We start from the raw sequence: 24,365 nt of genomic DNA, 5'->3' as shown, positions 1-24,365 counted from the left end.
AAAATGTCTTTAACATTGTTCTGGAATTGGGTCAAAGTTGTCAAACTGAGCTGGAGTGCTTTAAACTGAGGCGTATTTAAACTTTCAACCCCCACTGTAGTCTTTTATTTCCTTTTTAACACCAACAAAAACCAACATAGCATCAAAACATGAGATAATATTACCAATATACAAATGAAAAAGCATACAACAAAAATATGACAGGAAATATCTGAAAATTAAAATATTAAAACACACTAACATTAAAACACTATACCAAGCCTTGCCATTACAATCATCATGTTTCACAATGCTTAGTGTACATATATTTACACATTCTGGTATAATATTTCCTGGTTCAATATACTGAGCTTTGATCAACATCCAGCTATATATCATAGTATCAAAACTATTAATTGTTTTATTTATTTATTTTTTAAATCAAGATGCTTTGATAAGCTGTGACCTAGGAGCAAAGTTCAGCGCAAGGAACAGAATTTTGAAAATACAACTAAGTTAATTTAATGTTATTGGAACAAATTGAAGCCACATTTAACTGAAGCGCTGTAGTTTCAAGGAAACGAATGATACATGGTGGCTATCAAAGACAGAAACCAGCATCTGCTTCCATAGATTGTTACACAATTCACTTAAATTCGTCTGCTAAATGAATATAACTTCTACATTAATAATAGTTTAGTTGTAGAGTGTGTCTCCAGCATTTGGTGTTCAATTTTCCATTGTGATGACAGATCGAGGGCTGTGCCGTGGCGCATGTTAAGCTGCAGTGTAGAGATGTGAATTGCTTTTCAACATGTTTGGATTCTGCATTCACCATAAGACAAAAACAATATAGTACAACACATTTCAAGGCAGCATTGGGCCTAATATGAGCTGTGCAAAACATCCACTCGGCTTGTTGTCTGCTGTTTTCCACCATCAAATATTTAAGAGCACAACCACAAGTGACTTCTTTACTGGCCACTGCTAAAACGCATATTAACATCAGAAAACAGTATTAACATCCAACAGATATGGTTCCTTTTAAATTTGGGAAAGGTAAAGTAGGAACGTCACATAGTTTTAAGTCCCTGTTACTTTTTTCTACTCCTGTGTCCCTGTAAATATCAACAGTGTTTGGATTTTCACACCAGCTTTTAAACATCCAGCTGTTAATTTTTTTTGTTTGTTTTCTTTACACAGTGAGACTTACCCTGCAATTACCAACCTCCAACTCAGTACTGCTTTCATTATAAAAAAGTACCAGCAGAGGCAGCCCTGATCTGCCCTGCATACAGTATGATACCCTTAATTATGAGATTATCTGCCACACACCATAACTGGGAGGGCTCTGTAGGAAAGTGTCACTTTTATCATAATCTGTAACCTGTGTGGGTGTTGTCCGTCTATCTGTCCCCCATCCCATGCATGGAAATCTCTCTACAGCTGTTGCACTGGCACTCCAGAAACAAAACAAAACAAAACAAAACAACAGCTTACGCCAGGTCGACAGCTCGGGTTGTACAAATACACTTTGAATTCAACCACGACAAAATGAAAACATACACTAAATATTTAGAACAATTCTAGAATAAAAAATTTCCAATAAACTTTAAACAATTTATACCCTTAAGGTCATACAGCTTTTAAATAAAATAATCTGTAATTATATTCTTAACTTTAATAGAGTCCCAGCAGTTTGAAGGCTACTTAGACTACTTTGACTTTAAATCTTAAGACAGTGCTCTCATCAACTGGAGCAGAGGTGGCTGCTCCTTCTATTTGGCAATGAATCAGTAAGAGGCAGAGTTGGCAAAGGGGTGAGGAGGAGCGTGGATTAAGAATCAGTATCAAAACTACAAGGTGAAAGAGGCCAAGTATTTCAGATGGCACTTTTTTTGCTTGACAGGTTCTATGTGTCATGGTTTTTGCTGTAAAGAGCAGTATAAGGATGGTGTATACAGGCACAGTTATTTGAATTAATCCATATTCAAGAATAACAGTGTATTTTAGTTAGTAGTGGCCTCTATGACATCAAGACTATAGTATAGTAATATAGAATGACCAGATAAATAACCTGTATGAATGCAACTAATCCACTTTAACAAAAGCTGCATGGCAAGTTAATTCCTGCCTGCACATCTCATCTTATGTTCTTTGTAATGATTTGTCACAAATCCTCTTTCCCTCCTGCATTTCCCCCTCAGTGTTCTTCTTCCCTGTCCATCCTTCCATCAAATCTGTTACCATTTAATAATCAGACATCAATCTGATCTTTATATTATTGTCTAAATGGGAAAAAAATAACAGCATCTGATTTTCCCAAATAAGGTAGTAACAAAAGATCTGATTTGTCTCAGAGAATTGATAAAAATTCGGTATAGGCTGCATGAATAACATGAGCCTCAGACTGTGTGCGTGAGTCTCAGAACTCGTCGTCAGAGCTGAGCAGTAGGGTCTTTTCGTTGTCACCGCGGGTGCTGAGGTTACTGTGGCTGCGGGAGAGAGGCGGCCCTCCGCTTCGCTCCAGTGTGGACTGCTGAGTATACTGCTGATACGCTGGGGAGAAGTTATGGATGGCATCCTGGACCATGTCGCCTGGATTCATGGTCTCCTTCAAGCTGCTGGAGATGCTCTTCATTGGTGCGCAGCGACCTGGAGATAGGAGATACGTGCAATTAAAAGAAAAAGAAAAAAAAAAAGATATTTACAAGCACAAAACATCCTAGTGTCTGACCTTAATCCACAACAGACAAAATTCCTAATAAATGTTCATGTGGTGAATGAAAATTAATATTCCAATAATATTCACATTTATAGGCAGCTGAGCTGATGAAAAAATTGGTTTTCAAGGCTTTCCACTCATGGCAAGTTCCTTTAAATGCCTTCAAATCAAAAGACTAGTTCATGGTATTTCCATGTAAAGCAATCCATCCTATATGTGTGAGCACATTCCTTTCTGAAAGTTTATCAAGTCATAAAATTTACATTTACTGTGATGGCAGACTTTAGTAACAGAAGATTATTTTTACCAAAATGGTACACAACCCCCCCCCCCCCCCCCATTTATATATTTTCTAAAGTCTTGGCTCATTCATTCAGTTTTCATCCCATCGTGACAAAAGGATGCTTGGTTTGATGTCAGCTTCTCAAAGCCTCAAGGCTGTTTGAAGATAATGTAATAATGAGAATGTGATCAAATGAAATAAATTCTGAAAAAAAAAATTTTTTCACTCGATATCCTTTTGCATATTATCTAAAAGTAAGTGTACCTTTCCTTCCGACCAAAATGGGGACTTGTCTCTCTATGAGAAAGGATCTTTGTCTTTACCTCAACTCACTGTAAACAGGGACTTTAGGACTCAGTCTATGTGAAACCCACAAATGAGATGCATATTCTAAACGTACTGTACACATTAAGAGTCTGGTCTTGACCAGCTCTAAATGTAAAGTGTCATGAGATAACTTCTCTTATGATTTGGCACTAATTAAATAAAATTTGATTTGATTCGAAGAATGCGTATCCCACATGTCTTAGTCAGAATATGTTGTTTATGTGACATCTGTCACATCAAGAACATTGTCATAGTCAATAATAGTGGAATATTGTGTATGTAGATATATTTAATGAGGAGAGGGGAAAACTTGCCAAATTTGTGGAATGAGGAATGAAATGCTTGCCTGAATGCCTCAGACACATAGATTATAAAAAGTGTAACAGGATGGTATGATATTTATGGATACCACTAATGGAGTCATATTTTAGCAAATCATGAACAATATGGGCCACTTACATAGGCAATAAAATAACAGCACTGCACAGGTACATTTTTTCGATTTATAAGTAACTGACATGGCTTGAGATTTATTTTTGCCAAGACAAAGCAGCAAAGTGGCAGATGGCAACAGGTGACCACTAAGCATGGGTAAGAACACAGACTAAACACAACTGGCAGTGAAATTAGGGCCAAATGTTCAAAATTCAAAACAAATGTGTAACACACAAAACTGAATGTATGCAAACAAAAAACTACTGGGCTGACACAGCTGACGCATTGAGATTTACAACAATGGGACACAAGTCACAAACAAACGGGCAAACATACAGAACTGTGACAGATAAAGACTGAACACAGTTAATGTTAGACCTACCGTACTGTCCATAGATGGGAAATGGAGCCTTTCAGAGGCAGCACAGAAAGGAGGATAGAAAAAGGGAGAAGAGAGACAAAGAAAAAAGAAGAGACAAGATGAAAATGGAGGAAAGGAAATACAAAGCAAAGGTAAAGAGGGTGACAAGATATTTAGTGAGTGTTAAAAACAGGAATCAAAGTAGAGAGTGGAACAGAAAGAGCAAGATCACAAGAACAGACCTTAACAAATGCGAAAACTGGACTGCATCCTCAACATGTTTCAGATCAGGTAAGCCGTAAAATTCTAATACACTATTATTAACAAGGAGGATATCTAATGTATGTTCACTTTGCTCTATGTCTCCGATCTCAATCCAGCTTAATGTCATTCGTGCATCCCTTACCATACGAGTCCAGTCTTTGTCCATGTAGACCTTGTATGTGAAGGCATGACGCAAAGCAACAGCAGCGAAGAACATCTCAATGCAAATGATGAAGTTTTGGTAACCAGCAGCAACTGTTCCTTCGCCTACAGAGAAATCAGTGGAGTTGATCTGAGGGATGGCTCCGCACTTCTCAAGAATGGCTAGGAGCATCCCTGAAACATAAATAAACAAAATGATAATATGAACAGTGACAGTATACAGTTAGCTCTCCTAGAGCTGTATTGTGTGCAAATGCAAATCCAAGGTTTCAACTAATTTAATTTAGGACTCTTTAAGACCATTATGAATGCAATTTGAGACCTAGTTCACTTCATGCTATTGTCAGATGTTGGTGATCCTCCCAATGTGAATATAGAACATCATTTTCTTATGGCAGGCACTTATTTTTCTAACTTCTGTGTGACCATCATGCCTTTACAATACATCAACATGTTGGTTTCATTTATAGTTTTGTTACAATGTGAGCAATGCCTATTTTCCACAAAACATAAAAATTGAGACTGGAAGTTAGGCATCAGTATTAAAAAAATAATGTTAAATTCAAAACCCATGCACCAATCAAAATCATTATTCACATATTTTAATTAGGTTTGAAATGTTTTAACATTGTTTAAGAAAGTGCAGATAGTGACATTCGTACCCTGCCAGAAGGAGAGAAGATGACCGACTTAACCATGAAAAACTTGAGCACGGGGCTGTATGGTACCAGCAGTTCACGGGTGGCAAGTAGAAGAGGAAAAGAGCGTAGAGTGACAGACTGACAGAGATGTTGTAGATGATGGTTACGTATAGGTAGCCACTGGCCACACTGGGGATGAGAGACACAGAGGAAGAAAAGGTCAAATGAACAGACGTGATTAATGTGCTTTGACACACATACAGAAAATGTTTAAAGTGAAGAAAAGAAGAAACACTCTACAAAGGTTAAACCTGTGCTGCATAGCCATATGGAATGGTCCATACTGCAAAAAAAACAGGTTTCCATCTGATGTATGGCAAATTTAAAACAATTTTCAGAAATCTGGCTAAATAAAATGCTAATCAACCGTGTGTTCTTCCACTACATTTACGTGAAATGTCAGGGTTCAGTTCGGTGACATGAGTAATAGTTATTAGAACCATGTGCACTAGGATGTTTTAGCCAATTCATTTCAGTTGCACTTAATCACCTCCTTCGTCAAAACACTTTTTAGGAATTTTCACTCTTCCACACTTTAACATGTGTGAATTGAGAATGAACATAAAAGCAACACAGTGGAGGCCCACTTAATGACAGAACAATAAACATACTTGAAGTCTCCATCTTTGTATTTTCCAAAGGCCTGAAGAATTACAGTGATGACCGCCATTAGGGGTTTCACTACGCAGAACTGGAGAGTTGCCTGATGAAGTAAAATGAGGATGAGTGAGAGAAGACAAAGTAACAGAAAATCATGTGTCAGAAAGAAAAAATACTAGGAAATAATAATAAAACACCAAAAAAAGCCTCTGTAATTGTCCCTTTCACAAGTTTTACATTCCTAAGAAATAAAAAATGCAATACAGGATCTAAGTGACTAAGAATGAGCTTAGTACCTGTTTACAAAAACCTGAGGAAACCAATAGAGTACGTCTTGCCCCATAGACAGCAAGTCCCATACATACAGCTTGACCTGAAGAAATGTGCAGGTTCATAAACGTCAATGCAGGATGTTCAAACTTGTAAACAAGCAAAAAGTTCACAGACGAAAAATTACAAGCAAATGAGACTTACTCAATAGGCTTCCCTCTGATTTCAGCCATGATGGCGCTCTCTCCTCCCAGATACTCATAACACAGACTAAGGAAGTTGTAGATGACAAAGGCTGCAGAGTAAAAAAAAGAAAAAGCAAAGAAAGTTTATTAGAAGTAAATGACCCTAAACCTCCTATTTACACCCTTTGGTCAACACTGGCTGTAAATGTCATAACTTCTGTTTGCTGATTCTGTTTCTGAGCTGCTGAAAATAGAGGTGAGTCATCTCTATCATCTTAAGTATAATTACATGTATGTCATTCACAACTGTGCCACATGACAGTGGAACGTAACAGAAACATTGTCAGAACCTTTAACACATTTAATGATATGATATTCAATGATGTAAATGAAGCCTATTATTAGTTACAAAAGTAACACTGAAAAAGATCAAATCATACATTATTTTCTCACAGCACCGTGGGCCTAAATGAGAAGCTACTCCAGGTGTGTTTGTAATCCTGTTTTTTATCCATTGCTCAGATCTGATTTGTAACCTGGCTAATCAATGCAGCCTACCGTCTGTCTGAGGCAAAGATTTAGCTGATTACTTTTTTATTTATACAGAGCTTCAGACTGACTAAACCTCGCTCATACCTGTATGTCTGCATTTGAACATATCCATCCATCTAAAGTAAATACTAAATCACCTGCTCAGAAATTTATATTAAGAAATGTAAAACATACTGATCCATAATTAATAGTTTTTTTCTGTAAAAACTATAAATTCACAGAGTTTTTTTCTAAGATGTAACATGCAGGGCAATTAACCTGAGTGGACTGCTTGCTGGTCACAGTCACTAGTGTCCCTGAGCAAGCAGGCGTAATGTTTGTTCATCTGCTGCTCCAGGTGTTCTAATTTGAAGGTACCTCACAGACACCAGCTGCCCTTTACTGTAAGAGGTGGTGTAAGGCTCAGACTGCAGCAAACTCACAGCAAATGCAGGAATAGTCAGAGATGATGATTTTTTCCATTATAAAGATTTGGTCTATAATAGCTTTTTGCCAATGGCAAAAAAACATCCCAAACCATGTTGGAATTCAAGTGGTCTGAGAGGAAACTAGAATTTTTGAGCCTCCATTAGTTTGTTTTCAGGTTGTAGAAATTCTATGCTGTGATACAAGATTTTGAGCGAAAATGGGCGCTTTTATTCACGTAGGTGTTAAAGACATGGTAGACAGAGGTAATTACCAATTGCTGTTTAGATTCTGTCAGATGTGACTCCACTGCTCTGTTCTGTGGCTCCACACAGAAGCTGGCCAAAGTGGCTTCACTTTTCCATAGTGGCTTTAAACAGCATCAGGTTCATCTGTATTTATATTTAATCTTTTGGTTTGGACCGAGAGGAGACAGCTGCAGAGGGAAGGTGTGTTTTTTGACATTCTCTAATTTTCAGCTCTTCCATCTTTCCATCTTTATAATTTTTATTATTGTTTTTCTAAAGTTTCTATAAAAATAAACATCATTTTAATAAAGTAATGAATATTAATAAATCAGAGCAATGACGGATTAGCACCATGGTCATTAATCTAGATTAAGTAAATGAACTAAAAGTACAGTTCACAGTTTTGTTGGCACATTCTTGTCTACAAGCAACTGAGTAAGCTTTTGTTTGTGTGTGTGTGTGTGTGTGTGTGTGTGTGTGTGTGTGTGTGTGTGTGTGTGTGTGTGTATCAGACTGACTCAATGTTATAGATGATGACATTCAAAATGTGTGTGAATGTCACATGATGGTGTTTTTTGTGTATATGAACAGCAGTTGATGTATGGCCACCTCTGTGCTAAACTATCAAATGCCAACTCTCGGCCACTCTAACAACATACTACACCTTCCACTGGAGCTTGATGATCATATTAATTATGTGCAGAGATACAAGTAACTATTATCTATCCATTCTCTTTTATTAACAAAATGTCACAAAATAGAGTCAAAGTGTAACACTAGACACACAACAGCCAGAAAGGATATAGAACAAGGTTACTATTTATCTGCTCATATTGCAAGTCAGATGCCTTTTAAAAGTCTTCACAAGGATTGGCTCATTTTTGTACAGTTGCTAGGAAACAGGTTTCCCCTCCCCTGCAATCCCAACAGGCCATAGAGACATGAGAACAAAGATGGCAACCTTTGTAAATGAAGACACTGCAAAGGCCATCTGCCACTGGGGTATCAAAACAAATAAATTTCACACCCTTATTTCAACTGAAAGCCACACAATACAGCACAGAGCCCTCACTCTAATCACTGTGATGAACACTGTTATCCAGACTACAGCAGAAGATACAACTGGAACAGTTCATGCCTTATATTCCCATATCCACTCACCTTCATAGCAGTCCCTGACTGTGTCAAAGTACACATAATACTCCTCATTGGTGAAGAACAGAAGGCTGAGCCAAGAGTCAAAGGCATAGATGGGGACTATGAAGAGGATCCTCACTATGTGCCTCTGTTCATTGGGAGAGCTGTAGTAACGAAGGTGCATGTAGATCTAAAGAAAGGAGACAGAGAAATGAGTTTGAGAAAGACGGTAGAAGGTAACTGGTAAAACACGTTCAATATCAATAACACATCCATCAATTCATGGATATAGAGGGAATCATCCTGGAAAAACCTGGTATATCGCTTCATTACACTGATGATTAAAACTGCAGATATCAAAACTATTTAATACAGAAACCATATTATATAGATCATGCTGTGTTTTGGAAATGATGTGAAATGACCAACACCTGGAAAAACTATGGACAGAATGTAGGACAAGTGAGTGTTTCCCAAGCAGCGTGTGTTCTATAAAATATTGGTCAGCGTTATTGATTTCTTTTGTAATAAAGATTTCAGTGAGGAAAAAAAGGAAAGGGTAAGTTGACCATCACCAATGAAGTATTCTTTATTAGTCAAACTTATATGCACGATACAAACACAGTGTAACAAAAACAGCTAACAATGAATGACTTCCTTTGCAGAGGTTTTCAAAAAGGCATTATCAGAATCAGAATTGCCTTTATTGTCATTTGACAGTACAAAGTACATCAAACGAAATTGAGTATAGGTGTTTGAAGAGAGTGCCACAGAGATTTCTGTAAGTTTTAACTCAATATATTTTCCATCAAAAAGCACCTAAAATAAACTCACTTTGAGCCCAGGAAGAGCAGCAAGCAGCGAGTGAACCACATCCGCCAACAAGTTACAAGGAGGGCAGTGGTTTTCCTTAAAAAAAAAAAGTCATTTGGACTGTAGCCTCAGGGATTTACTAATATGTAAATACACCCACAATGTGTAACTTATATACATTAGTTTCCAGTATTGCTAAAATATGCACATTTTCCGTCAAATATCTGATTTTGTGCCTTGTATTGTGTTTTGCCCAAACTGACATCAAAGATTACTTATATTCTTATCATATCACTTGACCATTTGGAGACTGCTGAAAATATTGTCTGTTTATATTATACACTATGCAAGATCTTGGCTAAATGTGGTCTTGTCCATTCTTCTTTTATATTTATTCTCATCAGGCTATAGTCTGGGTGCAAAGGTCTGAATTCTGCCATTCACCTTAGTTGGATATTGGAGTACTGTGTGTCTGGTACGGATTGTGTGCCTTCATTAACATGTGGAGTTGTTTCAGGTAACTGATACTGGGCTTTTAACACTCCTATTCAAAATAGCAGACGGCAGGAAGAACAGGGTGGGCCCTTGTCACCAGCACCTCTGTCTCCGCCATCCGGCTCTTTTCTATTTACACGCTGTCCCACCTATCACCTTTCCTGGCCTGTAACAGACACACCACCTTTGTTAAAATAACAAACAGTGGTTGACAACACACCAAGCCAGACAGCGCACTCTGTTCTCACACTGCCTGTTGCTAGGTGACCCTACTCCCTACTCCGCACATAAACTCACATCCCCTAGTCTTTGATGATGCCATAGCCGCACCAGGAGCACCTGTTTCCAGAGCAATAGTGGGCTTGTCTTTAACTCTCTATGTGAAAAGCAGTGATAAACAATAGAAGACAAATCGTGAATGTTAGCCTCGAGGCACAACAGATCTCTCGCTTACATAAAAGGAACATTTGCTCAATACTTCCCTGTAACATGAGGACTGATGAGCTGACATTGACAAAACAAGCAGGACTTGCTGCATTAATCTCCATGTTTAATACTGAACACATCCATTTTGTAGAGATACTAAACTTTAATATTTGTGAACAATGCAAGAATATAAACCACACAAAACAAATAGACTATAGTCTTGCAGTTGTATGCCTCAGCCCACTGGTCAAGTTGCAGTTTACATCCATGTCTGTCCACACTCAAAGGTGAAAAGGAAGTTTTGACTATATTATGTGTCTCATATATGCATACTGATCTTTCAGTCTAAGCTACACAGCCACTGGAGACTGAACCGGCAATCATGAAGTCATAAGTTCTGTGTGACCCCTGCAATCTCAAACATTTGTCACCTCCAAATATCAGCCTCACCTGGTGACATGTGATCAGAAGAGCTGTCCAAACAAAGACCCCTGATATAGTCTGGGCGGTGGAGGTCATGAGGAAAAATGGTGGTTCTTGTGTGACCACTGGTGCTTCTGGCATCCAGGAGGTATTGGACCCTTGTGGGGCTGCAGTAGCTGGGGGCCGAGGGGCAAGGCCAACAGGAGAGTCATTCCCCAACCTCTGTGACAAGGGTATGTCTCGCCGCCAAAGTTGACTCATCTGTATAAAAGATGGAAAAAATTTTTAAAATTTTAAGACATTACGCACTACAATACTTATTCATGGGCTTATTTGGCTTATGAGATTTAGATATGTTAAATAAGCAGCTTCTTACAATCAACATCAATGCTTTCCAAACCATCACATTCTAGTTGATAATAAATTTGTGAAAATTAAACATGTAATATGGAAATGCATCAAAATGTCTTGAGTTTTTAAGGCAGCGTCCCCTAATGCTTGATGCCACAAACAAAAAAACTCACAGAGAAAAGTAGGCCAGGCCAGAGATCTCCAGTTTAAAAAAGATTGAGTGTGGATAGACAGCTGTAGCAAGATCAAAACAGGAGTGAAAAGAGGAGGCACAATGTAGGTGGGTGAGGAGAGGCTGATAAAGTGCAATAAACATGCACACACCAAAATATGGGGGTGGGTGAATAGTGCCTGAATCTCTCACACAAAAATCAGTGTGACAGCTATGAGCTGAAGGCTGCTGACCCATTTCTCCCCCTCTTTTTCTATGTGGTTTCTGAAAGCACAAGAGAGGTAGAAATGGCGCCAAACACAAACAATTGTCGTCAATACAACAAATCATCACCTGTTTTCAGGCTGAACAGATGCATAGCCTGTGGCCTAAAAATATGCTGCTGTAAAATTGATTCTTGACATAAATTTAAAAGAAGAGCAAAACTATAGTATTTCCACCGACCGACACTGGGTGGCGAAAATGAATAACACTATGTATAGTCTATCCTCTTCTTATTTTAAGAGGAAATCGCTGCTTTATAAGAAAACTGCACCTTGAGAAGATGGAAGAATTTGTAAGGCATTCAAAAAATTTCATCAGTTCACATGACAGCATAAACATTGGTACAATTGTTTGGTTAAATGTACATTAAAAGGTGATAAGGATAAATTTACCCAGAAATTGTTTGAGCAAAAGGAATCAAGACAGGAAACTAAAGGAGCTGCCAACATCAAATGCATCCAGAGTCATATGCCACCATCTTTGTGATTAGATCACTGCAGATCATTGTTGTCTCCCTGACAACATCAGTTTCTTAGTGTGGATTCCAGGAATGTGCTAATGTAATCATTTGCAGTGAAAACTAATTTAACAATGACTTTCAAACCCCCTGTCCACCAACTAAATATAGGCTAACACCTGATGTTCTGATCATGGATGAGTCATACCTCTTCACCAAAGCCTTGTGGTACAGCAGTAACCTGAAACACATCAGTGTGTCATCTACACCAGGAAACTGGAAACTGTTTAGGTGAAGAGCGTGTAAATTATTTTCAAAAATAATTTTGAAAGTGCCACAAAAGAATGATCATGTAAAAATAATAATGTTGCAGTTGGACGTCTTAGGGGTTTAATTAGTGTGCATATGAATATAACAAATTTCAAGCACAATGTGTTCATCTTGTACAATTGACTATATATAACTAGTCTGACACATGTATGGGCACCTTTTTACCAATGCGGGTTGATGGTCAGGATTGTACAGAAAATTACTATTTAATTTATCCTCCATGTCTAGATGATTGCAAATCCATCAAAGTATGTTGTCATTGTGGTAGTAAATAAAGTACATATATGTTGAAAATGACATTGGGATGAGGACTGTGTTCATTACACTGGCATTGATCTCAAGCACCATCCTTCAGCTACAACAACAGAGGTCGGTGCTTCCCGGGGGGACAACAGACACAGAGAGGGCAGCTCATCAGTCCTGCTGACTGCACCCGTGGGTAGGTTTCAAAACATGCATTGTACTTTGACCTCAATCGAATCAGCAGACTTTGTGACATGCCAACATTAGACCTCGGGCTAGAAGAGCTGCCTGAAACATACTGTTAAACATTATCAGTCCACTGAAGACAACAGGACTACTTAACAATGACCGCAAGAGTTCACTGTGGTTATAACAAACACCGCAAGGAAAGAGCCGCTTTTCCAGCTCTCACACACTGATGCATTTTAGAGACTGGTTGAGATTGTACTCTATGCAAATCTAGCAGCGGAATATTTACGAAAACGAGATAAGTAAAGACTGAAAGATGGTAGTTCCTCTTCAGGGTAATGAGTCCATCCTGCTGCTTGTAGTTACTTACCTCTTCTGCAGTTGTTTGATCTGGGTTGGTTTGAAGCATCAATTTAGCTCATCATCTATAATCGACTGCAAAATCTTATGGAGAACAAGAAGTTAACTGGTCGTTTCTGACGGAAGCAAGGCACTTATCGAATCACTGTAGCATTTTTCCAACCCCGGAAAAAATCTGCCAAGTATCGGCAGCTGAGCGTCAACTACGCCGAGCGCTGTTAGCTAATGTTAGCTACTTTTACTAGCCTCGCGCTAGCTTGTTGTTACCTCTTTCTGTTGAGTCAACAGTAGGCAACTAAATGTGACACGGGCTAGGAATAAGACGCGGGAAATTACAACTCTAAGCGGGCTGGTAAAATAACGAATATAGGTCGAACATTTCCCCTGTAAAACCTAGTGAAGCAAACACCGTTATTTCATCCACATCATCATCTGCAGTTCACTGTACCAACAGCAGCTTCCAGCATAAACTCCCCTCTTGGCGCATGCGTAGTCTTAACAGAAATCTCTGGTCGTCTTTGCTTTGCATATGATGTAACAAGCTGGGCACTGTACAAGCAGTAATTAACAATAACACCACCTCACTAACCGCTTTAAAGACAAAAACATAGTCCAAATTGTGAGCAACATTATTCATTTTTATTACTTCATAAAATATACACAAATACTGTTGTAAATAAAGTGTGTTAAAGAACTGTACAAGATATCAGTACACAATACATAAAGTGAATTCCCCATCACCCCAACCTTTTCTAGTTGCCAACCCCAATAGTTACAATGCCACTGGGTCATGGTGGCCTGTACATAGGTAAATTACACACACAGTACACTATTTACACATCCCTGCATTTGCATTAGTAATGTTTTCTTCTGAATGACATCATCAAAGTTGCTGGAGGTTAAAACCCAAACGGTGACATCAAACTAGCATATCATTTTTGCAGAAGGAATATTGAAAGCCCTGTATGTTACATGAAGTGGGCAACCTTTGAAGCATCAGAAAAGAATACTAAAGAGGCAGGCAAGAAAAACTTCAGATACTTGGAATAAGTTACGGGTGAAATGAGATCATTAAAAAGAACAAAGCATAGAAGGTTTATACATATATAAGTGAAACTAATAAAAAATAGTAACATAAACAGTAGGCAGACGAACAGAGAAAGAAAAAATGATCAGTAAGCAGTCAAAACAAAATCAATGATTCTCAGCAGGGATTCATTCTTACATACACTCTCTCACACACACACACACACACACACACACACACACACACACACACACACACTTAAATGACCCAGATGGCAAAGTAAAAGCAGCCCATCCCACAATTTAGTACTTGAAATATGGAAAATTGAGCGCCAATTTATGCCATTAGTATGCATTCTTCTACTTTAAACCTTAAAACAAATAACCACATTTGGCTTTACACAAATAAAAAAAATATTTACAATAAACTTAAAAAAAAAAAAAAAAAAGAAATTCACTGCCCCATCCCTAACAGAGTCTGCCCACGCCCCTATAATCTCCATTAACAAAATAATAGAAAAGGTAACATTAAGAACCATCATAAAAATTGCAGCCTCTATTTGTTAGCTGAAACGGGCAGCTATGGTCTCTGCTCAAATACACTGAAAATTTTCCTGAGGTGCTTCCCTCAAGATTTGGAGTGTGTCTTTGCAATATCTATGGTCAATTCTTCACCTTACCATCTTACATTAAAAAAAAAAAAGCCAAAAATCAGGAAAAACATAAAAACTATGGGTTCTGGGGATTTTGGTGGCCAGTAAATTAGGAAAACATGGCTGCTGAGTAAGCAAACACCACTTTACTTCAACAGAAATGTTACTCTACAACAGCCCTAACTTTACATACTTGTCCTTTTCTAAGTTGCTTTTCTTTTTGTCCACTGTCCTCTCACCTACCTCTCTCCATTTCTTATTTTTTAGCTGTTGTAGCCTCTCAAAATGCTCTAAAAACAGACAACAGTCACTGAAATATTTGTTTTTAAAGTGATGAAAACAGAAAAAGATCAATCTTAAGGTTAAATCAAATGGGACAGGAAACATGCGAGTGCCCCTGATACCTTTTAGCTTCTCTGATGCAAACAATGCTTCACATTTTCAGACAGAGGGGTTTGAGCTAATATTCTGAAGTGGAAGGGAGCAGTTATGAGAAAACTTAAGGTTCAGCAAAATAGTTCATGAAAAAAGTTGATGTTGAATACAGTCATGTACTTCTCTGGATCATATTAGGATTTATTGTTCTTCAAAAATCCATGTGTCCACTGGCAATCACCTTCATAAGACAAGGTAAAAAAGTAGGGAAAATAAACTGAGCGTTGAATAATCCTTGCAGCCCTGCAACAAGAGGATGTTGTTAGTCATTCAAAAATGTACATATTGGTGAATTAAGAATTGCTGTAATTATCATGTAAATAAATAAGTGACAATAAACTCACCTAGTTAATTCATGTGCATGCAAAGTCAGATTTACTTCCCCATGTGCTCAAACGGCACACTGACCTGTAAAAAAGGGAAAATTAAGACACATAAGAATGCAGCCGTTGTACTCACAATCTGACATATAGATATATTATTAATCAAATATTAATAAAAATAATTGAAAATACTATTGGTGAAAAACACAGTTGAATAATAAATAATTCTAAGAAATCAGTTCATTTTTAAACATGGCACCAATTGATGACTTGACTTCAAAAGCATTCACAAATCAATATTTGGTGGAAAAACACTGATCCCATCCTGCTACAACCACAAGGGGCAGTGGGCTGCCATTGAAGGTGCCTAGAGAAACTCCAGATCTATGGCAATAACTTGCCAACTGTTGTGATGGCAGGGAAACCTGGAAGGACTCAGAGGCAAATGACAAGGCACAGGGAGAAAATGCAAACACCAGACTGCAAAGCCACACTAACTGGAAATCAAACCTGGAGCCTTTTCACTGTGAGGTGACAGCGTAGCCACTGTGTGCCACCATATGTCCTCTCCTCTCTTTCACTGGTACACTGGGGGTGTTTTACACACAAGAAATGGCTTTGGGTGGGATTCAGGTCTACAAATTGGGAATGGTCTCTTATCCCCCAATGGAAGAACCATGAGGCTTGCTAATGTTTAACAAACTTTTTTCCCCCTTAAATCTGCTCATCTTGATCAGTCACTGTATGGGTGGATTTTAGGCACTGATGGATGACAACTCAACAAACTTCTTCTGATTAACATTGTAATTCTGAAATTACAGAAACACGGCTGCCTGTGGATTTCATTTTCTTTAACGTCAACACTAAACACAGAAAATTTACTATGGAGACTTTGACAGTATGGTCTATTTGGAAGGAAGCCCAGCTCAGCCATGCAAGCAGGAGCACAATAATATAACTTAGTGTGATTAACCCCATAGTGGAAAAATGTTATGTCTAAATCAGTCTACACCAACTGAAGAATACCAGAAATTCCTGCCTAGGAGACTTTTGTCATTAATAGAACTGTCACTTTTGTTAGTAGGAAACGGACCAAATCATGAGACAACTCTAGTAAATGACTTTAGAGGGTGATTGAGTACAGTGAGGAATATAACTTAAAGGCATGTCTGTCGTGTCCAAAAAGTTCCTATTTGAAAAGTCATTTCATTTACAATGGTTCATTAAGTCTAGTGAGCCAAGTCGTGCTCCTTCCACTGTTCCCCATGGGACCTGACTTCAGAAAATATATGAATGGTGGTTAATAGCGAGAGTTTCTGATTTCTAACAATTTTATGAGTTTAAAAAGTTAGAATTTGTTGTAAAAATGATAATGTAACATCTTGTTCATTGTGAAAAGGCTCAATGGCCTGCATCTCTCATCATATGTGATTCACGTCAGCAACAGTGAGTGTTCTTTGAAAGGAAGGTGAAAAGAATTAGGAGGTGGAAATCACAACAATGTGGCTCAAAACAGACTGGAGAGACAATTATGATGACATTACCTCTGTGACTTTCAGGTATGTAGTCTTTTTAAGTCTTTTTGTATGACAATTCAATTCATTTACAACAAACTATGACTTTCTTGACATGATCTTTTAAATTGACAATCATCATATATAAATGATGGCAAAATGAAAATGCAAAATCAATAAATTACTCGTCCCTCACCATTGGCTGCAACTCAGTTTTTCCACCTAAATAAAGTCCCATGGGATGCGGCAATTTTTTTTTTAATGAATATTTTTAATCAGCCACTATGTCAAGTGCCAGAGGGTTGACCAGAGTGGTCGTGGGAGTATACATACCTGTGATGTGGAAATTCTTGACTGATCATGACGGGCAGTGAGATCAGAGGATGATACGTTGGCGGGAGCTCCACGGTGGAGTCGCATGCTCACCTTCCTTTCCCTCTCTGCACGAGAAATTGCACGCGGTGATGTGTTCCCTGTAAATTATACAATAAAATGACGCACATACCATATACTTGAAAAAATACACACTGTCATATTTTACTCAAGTTCTATACAAGATGCAAGCAGTGCAGAAGAAAACTCACCAGACTGCTGAACCCGTGAAGCAGGATTAGAGATGGCTTGCTCTGGTCCATTCCTGACTCGGTTGGCAGCTCCAGGGTTGGGACCTGGAGGGATACCTCGTGCTGCAGACCCTCTTGGAGCTCCTCCAATCCTCTCATCCCTATCATCTCCTGTCCTCCTTTCTCTATCTCCATCCTCTGCTGTCCGACTGGCCCCCTAAATTAAGACCAGAGACATTCACACACTTGACAAAATAATTCCACATCATATTTGAAGTTATTTCAAGTCAGCAGAAATGGTAGCGTCAACTTACAAACTTGAGCATGTTCCAGTCAAACACATAATCATAGGAGAAACCCTGTCTGTGGAAAAGATTCCTGAAGAGCTGTCGTAGGTAAGAGTAATCTGGCTTGTCATCAAAGCGAAGTGAACGGCAAAAATTCAGGTATGTGGAGAACTCGGCTGTAGAAGAATAACAATAGACAATGTAATGAGAGAGACTTTTACAATACAACACAGAGCAAAAACATAAAAACAAATTAGAGATGGTGACTCTGCAGTACCAAGAAACTGTGCAATTATGCCCAGTTCTTCAGTTGTAGTGGTGTTTAACTTCAAGAGTACAGGTATGCATCTCTCTCACAGCAACACAAATATTACGTACAGGGGTATCCTTTGCAGAGAACCTCGATGGGTGTGGACATTTTCTTCTCACTGATTCGTTCATATTTCTGTCTCTTGGTAGCAGCCTTGAGGCCCTGCCAGGGCAAAGAGCCCAGATTGAAGTACATGAGGACATAGCCGAGAGATTCCAGATCATCACGTCTTGACTGCTCTGTGGGTAGAGAGTATAACAGTCCATATGAGTGTGAGTGAGAAAGCTGCGGACTGCCGCTTGGTGGTATAACAAAGAGACTATTTACACAGTCCTGTTTATAGTTTCATAACAAAAACATCCTGTCTACTTCGATCACCTGTGACTTTATGGTTTGGGATGGTTTATGGTTGATTACAGGCTACTGTAAGTGATGTCTATGATTTAATTTTGCAACTGCATTAAAAGTGAGGCAATTTCACAGCATGTTCATGACAATGTCTGCTGCTTTGGTTTCCTAATGGCCAAATACACACTGGGGAAAATTAATGATGATATCTTTCCATCTAAGCTAGGATATCATAAAAAGGGAAGAAAATCATAAGCCACTGAATCAGACTACCGTCAAGCACTTCAACCTTCTCTTAAGGACATTAGAAAAATGTAAAATACTGGCACTCCATAGAAAGCTATGTGAATAAACAGCAGGTGACATGGTTGAGTGCTAACACCAGCACTGTGTTCTTAAGGATCTGCACCAACAAGTGACTAATCTAGTATAAATTCTTCAACAAACAACAATGTTGCAGAAAGCTCCAAAAATGTGTTTGTGTGGCTGGTGAAAGCTTACCAATTCCAAGATGTGTGTTGATGGAGGCGTAGCGAGCTGTGCCAGTCAGGTTCTTGTTCTCCCTGTAAGGGATGTGCTGATGTGTGCGAGCATCACGGTACTTTTTGGCCAAGCCAAAGTCAATGATGTACACCAGGTTACCCTTCTTGCCAAGCCCCATTAGGAAGTTGTCTGGTTTCACATCCCGATGGATAAAATTCTTTGAGTGGATGTACTCAATGCGACTTATCTGAAAGGCATATGTGAGAAAAGGACATGTTATATGATAAGGTGACATTAGCAAACATTACATGTGGCCAGGCCTACGTTTTCATTATATTTTCTAATAAAAGGCACTGAAGAGTAGCATGCTATGCACACTTATTACAGCAATACCTAGCGTAAAGGAGGACAATGGAGGACAACAGGATATATGATGACAGGACACAGGAAGGAGATGACCACAGGCTATAAGAGTAGAGTCAAACACCCATATAGAGGACACAAACAGAAACATGGATACTGTTGTATTAAAATTTAAGACAAGTCATGTTTGACAGCCTTGCGTGACACCAAATATCTAGCATAGTAATGTTTTTGAAAGGGTCACAATAACAGTACACTGGACACACTACAGTACTGTATCATCTTAAAAGAAGCCTTAGGGGACTCATGTGCAATGTATATATAGAACCGTGCACCAACAAATAATAAAGTAGGTCATGCATAAGACATGGCAAGATCATAAAAATTCTATCTGTTATAATGAAGAGGTGTTTTGCACACAGGGATTTTAACTGAATATGTGAGCATAATCTGTGAAACTGTATTTAATTGGTGGTTTGTGTCATACCATCTGGTCTGCCAAAAGCAGGACAGTTTTGAGGCTGAACTTCCGGGAGCAGAAGTTGAAAAGGTCCTCCAGACTGGGGCCAAGCAGCTCCATTACCATCACATTGTAGTCTCCCTCTGCACCACACCACTTTATGGATGGAATACCCACTGGAATACAAGACACAAAATGTCACCAGAAGGTTTGAGTAGTGAAGGTATGTCTTACCAGTCATCACTGCCTTGGAAACATCTCATCCGTGCATGTTCCACAATGCTGGTTTCTAACATTTATAGTATCTTTTTAAAGAAATATTTCTGGCAGGCTTAGCAGGGTATTTGCATCTATAACATTATCAGGGACATTCAATTTAATATACAGCAGGCCCTTATAAAATCTTGCCAAGTGTGTCAAATCTGTGTTCAGTCCTTACCTCCTCCTTGCATCATCTTGTAGAATTTGCTTTCAATGTGTAACTGTGGGTGTTTGGTCTTCACACATTCCAGCTTTATGGCTACCTCTTCACCAGTGGCGATATTGGCACCTGAGGGGAGACGGACACACACCAATTCAACCACAGCTGTATAAGAGCCTTGGATACTGCACCAGTACCAGGAAAATGATGGACGAAAATGAAGGAAAATCAGATTCAAAGCCCAGGTAAGTTGAGGAAATTAACAGTACAGGATGGGGAAAAAGGCTGCAGAGAAACTAAGACCCTTTTGAGTAGATACACATGGAAAAAATGGGTGAGGCATGCAAAAATGGATTCAGTTTCCACTTACCAAGGTAAATGTCTCCAAAGGAACCACTCCCTATCTTTCGCCCGAGCCGGTACTTGTTCCCCACTCTCAGCTCCATGGTTATAAATCGTCACTGTCACAAACAGACAACACAGACATGATTAGGAGGACGACACATGACACCAGGGTGGCTTGTCAATGCTCCACCTCTCTTTTCTCCCACCACTAACTCTGAAACATTATAGGACAAGCTTTTAAGCAACTTGACTTAATATATAGAACTGTTTTCTTGATTTTCCCAATTGTGAAATGTGCTGGTCATTTGCTTCTGTTACGACCAACTACAGACACTGAACACCTGAGATTTTGAGAGAACATAGCCCGAGCATGGGAAGTTGCTCATCAACCAGCTGTCTGATCTACTGAAACGCACAATAAGATTTGTATGGTAACTAACTGAGAGGGGGAAGTGGCTGCACTGAGGTCAGAAAAAGCAAAGAGGAAAAAGAACCACAATAAAAATGAAGTCTTAATAAAGCAATGCCATTTGAGTGGCCCAGGATCAACTGCTTCGTGGAGCTGGCCTACATGAGGCAACAAAGTCTTCTGAGCTGAACTGCACGTGATGCTGGAGCACGATCATCATTTATTTAGCTCTCCTTCTACCACGACACATTGTGCAGTCACTGCAAAAGCAAGTCTAAGCGCTCCACGGCTCTATGCCGGCACTGCCAAGGAAGGGAGGGCATGAACAGCCATGAAGCGGTGGCAGCCTTTAACTATGTCAAGGCCCTCAGACAATTCTGCTCAATGAACTTCAGAAATCAAAGTGTTGTAGAGATTGAATCAGTGCAGGGCATAATTTATCAAAGACATTTGCTTCCTCACCACCAGTTCAGGAGCACCATGTAAACAAACCATGCTCTTTATAGCAACAGTGAACCCTTATTCCAAATGAGGCACTACTGCGTCTTCAAAAACATTTCCAGTCATACACAAACTTCTGGAGCTCTCTGAAGAGTTCACATTCTGTACATATACAAGCTGACACTATAAAATTGTGTGTTGTACTGTGACAGCTGGCCTCATTTCACATCCCCGGTAGAAAACAAGCAAAGTCTCATGATCACTCAGAAACAGGAAAACAAAGCATCCTCAGACAACCTTAGTGTTGTGGACAGGGCACCTCAAGTAAGCACAACAGTCATCAGTTCTGCTTACTTGAGTCAGCCAGCTAAAGGCTCCAGGTCTGCTCCCATTTCAAGTGAAAACATCAGCTGCTCCCACATATTGTAAGATGTTGGCCTTGCACCTTCTTGTTACCTGAGGTTGATGAGAGGACAGCCTGGCTTTGTAGATGTGATGGAGGCAGATGGATGTGGATTAATAAAGGGTTAGGTTTCATTACACCACGAGGGCGTCTCGTATGGTACAGCCAGGGACCCGATTTAAGGAGCAACATTAATCACAAGGCTACACATTAAGTGCCATTGATTAATTACCTGGTACAGGAACTGTGACACATGGTTTTTAACCGCACACTGTTTCTCAGCATGTTGGATACCCTATCCCTATGGTTTTCATTTGTATATAGTTCTTGAATTCATTCAGAAAAGCAAAGCAAAAGAGGGAACACACTACCTACCACAAGGACACATGCTTTATAAATATAGTAGAAATATTACTATATCAGTTGATACTTTAAAGATGCCCTGAGCAATGAGAATTTAAAAGCCACTATCACACTTCATTCATAGACATCAAGTGCTACTATGGTGGTATTCTTCCACAGGGCACTGGATTAATTAAAATGCAGCAGTATGTATCAACTTGCTATGGTTTGACTGAGATAATTATGCCGATGGGACACCCTAATAATGTGGAACACCATAGGCAAAATAACTATAAATGATCTAAATCACTTTATATTCCTCATAAAGTAAGCTCAAAATGTACAAAATGTCTTAAAATAAATGACAAAATAAGAGAACAAAAATGTGAAAGAGCAACGGAGCCGGTGGATTTCACCATCACATGAACAGAAAACTACTAACGTTATGCCTCTTCAGACATCTGTCACTCCACAATTACCTCGTGTAATCAATAGACTGTCTTGAAACAAAGTAACCGAAACAAAACCATTTTAATTATTTTGATGACATCAAGTCATATTGTAATTCTGGATGTCTCCTAAGGCAGGAATATAGTGAGACATAACCTACATGACTATTGCGAGGGCAAAACAACTGTTACCCATTTCATGTTTAATGAAATGTACCATGCTATCCGAATGGTGCTCAAAAATGACTATTCGTATATTTTCAGGCGTTCGTAAAAAAATAGGAACTGTACTGTTTGCGAGACTCACGAAAAGCATCTATCTTGGTGAACTGTTAGCTGCTAAGACTAGGCTAGTAGAGATAACCGCTTCGTTAACCGAACGGTGATACGTTACGTACTGCACCATTATAATTTCAGAAATTAAAGGAGGTGGAAATGTGTTTAGTTATATCTCACTTAAACATGTTTCCTGTCGTACTTATAACCGCACCCATCTATGTGTAGGACAAGCTTGTACAGATAGCCATCCCTACTGATGGCCCCCTCCCCCTCTCCTGTAAGCCGTGAATACGAGACTCTGATTCGGCCGAATCAGGCCCCTTTTCCCCCATGGTTTCTCCGGTTCCACGACCCACTACTCACCCGATAATGGGTTCGTCCGAGAGCTGCTTCGGTGGAGATTCTGATCCGATGGTTGTCAGCCGGACAGGGGCCTGGGTAGAAGAGGATGGGAGCGGATTCTGACGGCTCTCATACCCTCAGCTCTGCGCTCTGTCGTCGTTCGCACTCCCTGTTGATAGTCCCTGAGAAGCTCCAGCAGCACGAGCGGCCGTTCTCCACTCGAGTCTGTCTCCCCCTCTCGTTACTTAACAACGCACCCGTTCACAACATCGATGATGTCATTACAGGGAAACGTCACGTGTTTCTGCTGCTCCATTAAAAAAAGAGAGAAAAAACTATAAAACCAATCTTAATTTTCTCTTTTATTGATTCTGACTGACATTTCCACACTGCGTTTAAATCCTGCCATATTGCTTGTACTTAAAACTAAACTAACGCACATGTAATAATTATGTAACATGTATTTGCCATGTGTTTGATCTGTTGCATGTTTAAGTCTTGTTATGAATAATTCCCACAATCCCATAGACTGTAATCATACACAACAGGCTCAGTCTGCAGCACAAACATAAGATCATGTCACAAAATATGAGTCTTGATGCTGGACAAAAAAATTGGTCTGTAATATTCTTAAATATACATATTCTTAATGAGAACTCTTAATTGCATCAGAGTAAATCATTTCATACAGTAAGCAGTGGCTTACAGTAGGATGACGTGGGTGTTAAATAGGATTGGAGTGTGGATGTTACAGAGAGGGAGACAGATGGACATGCTGGCATGCGTCTCTGTTGATGAACAGCACGTAAGCCTTATACATGATGTGTTTTCTTCCTAATGATCATGACTGTAACACACGAAAAGCAATATCGGTCATTGTAAATAAGACATAATGCTGTGCTTAGAGGTCGTCGGAAATGCATTAAAATAGACAGAGTCAAGTTACCACTGTAACAGAAAGGCAGTTAAAAGCTTTTCAACAGGAAAGAATGAATACTTCCAACTGAAATCC

General features: G+C 39.1%; 1 protein-coding gene and 1 pseudogene across 1 annotated transcript; both read right to left on the bottom strand.

The window, feature by feature from the left end:
• Positions 1 to 72: 72 nt before the first annotated feature.
• LOC115423591 (transmembrane protein 184B-like) lies at positions 73 to 13,627 on the bottom strand (annotated as a pseudogene).
• A 1,306-nt stretch (positions 13,628 to 14,933) lies between these two features.
• Positions 14,934 to 23,598, bottom strand: LOC115423594 (casein kinase I). The gene is made up of 11 exons (XM_030140476.1): positions 23,375 to 23,598; positions 20,714 to 20,804; positions 20,362 to 20,472; positions 19,950 to 20,098; positions 19,118 to 19,346; positions 18,337 to 18,507; positions 17,986 to 18,134; positions 17,693 to 17,888; positions 17,442 to 17,581; positions 15,616 to 15,679; positions 14,934 to 15,514 (listed from the first exon to the last, which is right to left on the bottom strand). The coding sequence occupies exons 2-10, from the start codon at positions 20,787 to 20,789 to the stop codon at positions 15,647 to 15,649; spliced, it is 1,254 nt and encodes a 417-aa protein (XP_029996336.1). The 5' UTR covers positions 20,790 to 20,804; positions 23,375 to 23,598; the 3' UTR covers positions 14,934 to 15,514; positions 15,616 to 15,646.
• Positions 23,599 to 24,365: the final 767 nt, after the last annotated feature.

This window comes from Sphaeramia orbicularis, chromosome 8, assembly GCF_902148855.1.
Source record: "Sphaeramia orbicularis chromosome 8, fSphaOr1.1, whole genome shotgun sequence".
Lineage (NCBI taxonomy): Eukaryota > Metazoa > Chordata > Actinopteri > Kurtiformes > Apogonidae > Sphaeramia > Sphaeramia orbicularis.
The sequence above is the reverse complement of the archived record's forward strand: the minus strand, read 5'-3'. Positions and strand labels throughout refer to the sequence as shown.

What these genes read in the sequence shown, in the direction of transcription:
- LOC115423594 (XM_030140476.1), bottom strand. Translation starts at nt 20,789, where the DNA reads ATGGAGCTGAGAGTGGGGAACAAGTACCGGCTCGGGCGAAAGATAGGG. An exon ending in TGCTTTTGGCAGACCAGATG is followed by an intron (nt 19,347 to 19,949) that starts GTATGACACAAA and finishes TATGCCTTTCAG; the next exon opens with ATAAGTCGCATTGAGTACAT. An exon ending in ACTGGAACATGCTCAAGTTT is followed by an intron (nt 17,889 to 17,985) that starts GTAAGTTGACGC and finishes GTCTTAATTTAG; the next exon opens with GGGGCCAGTCGGACAGCAGA.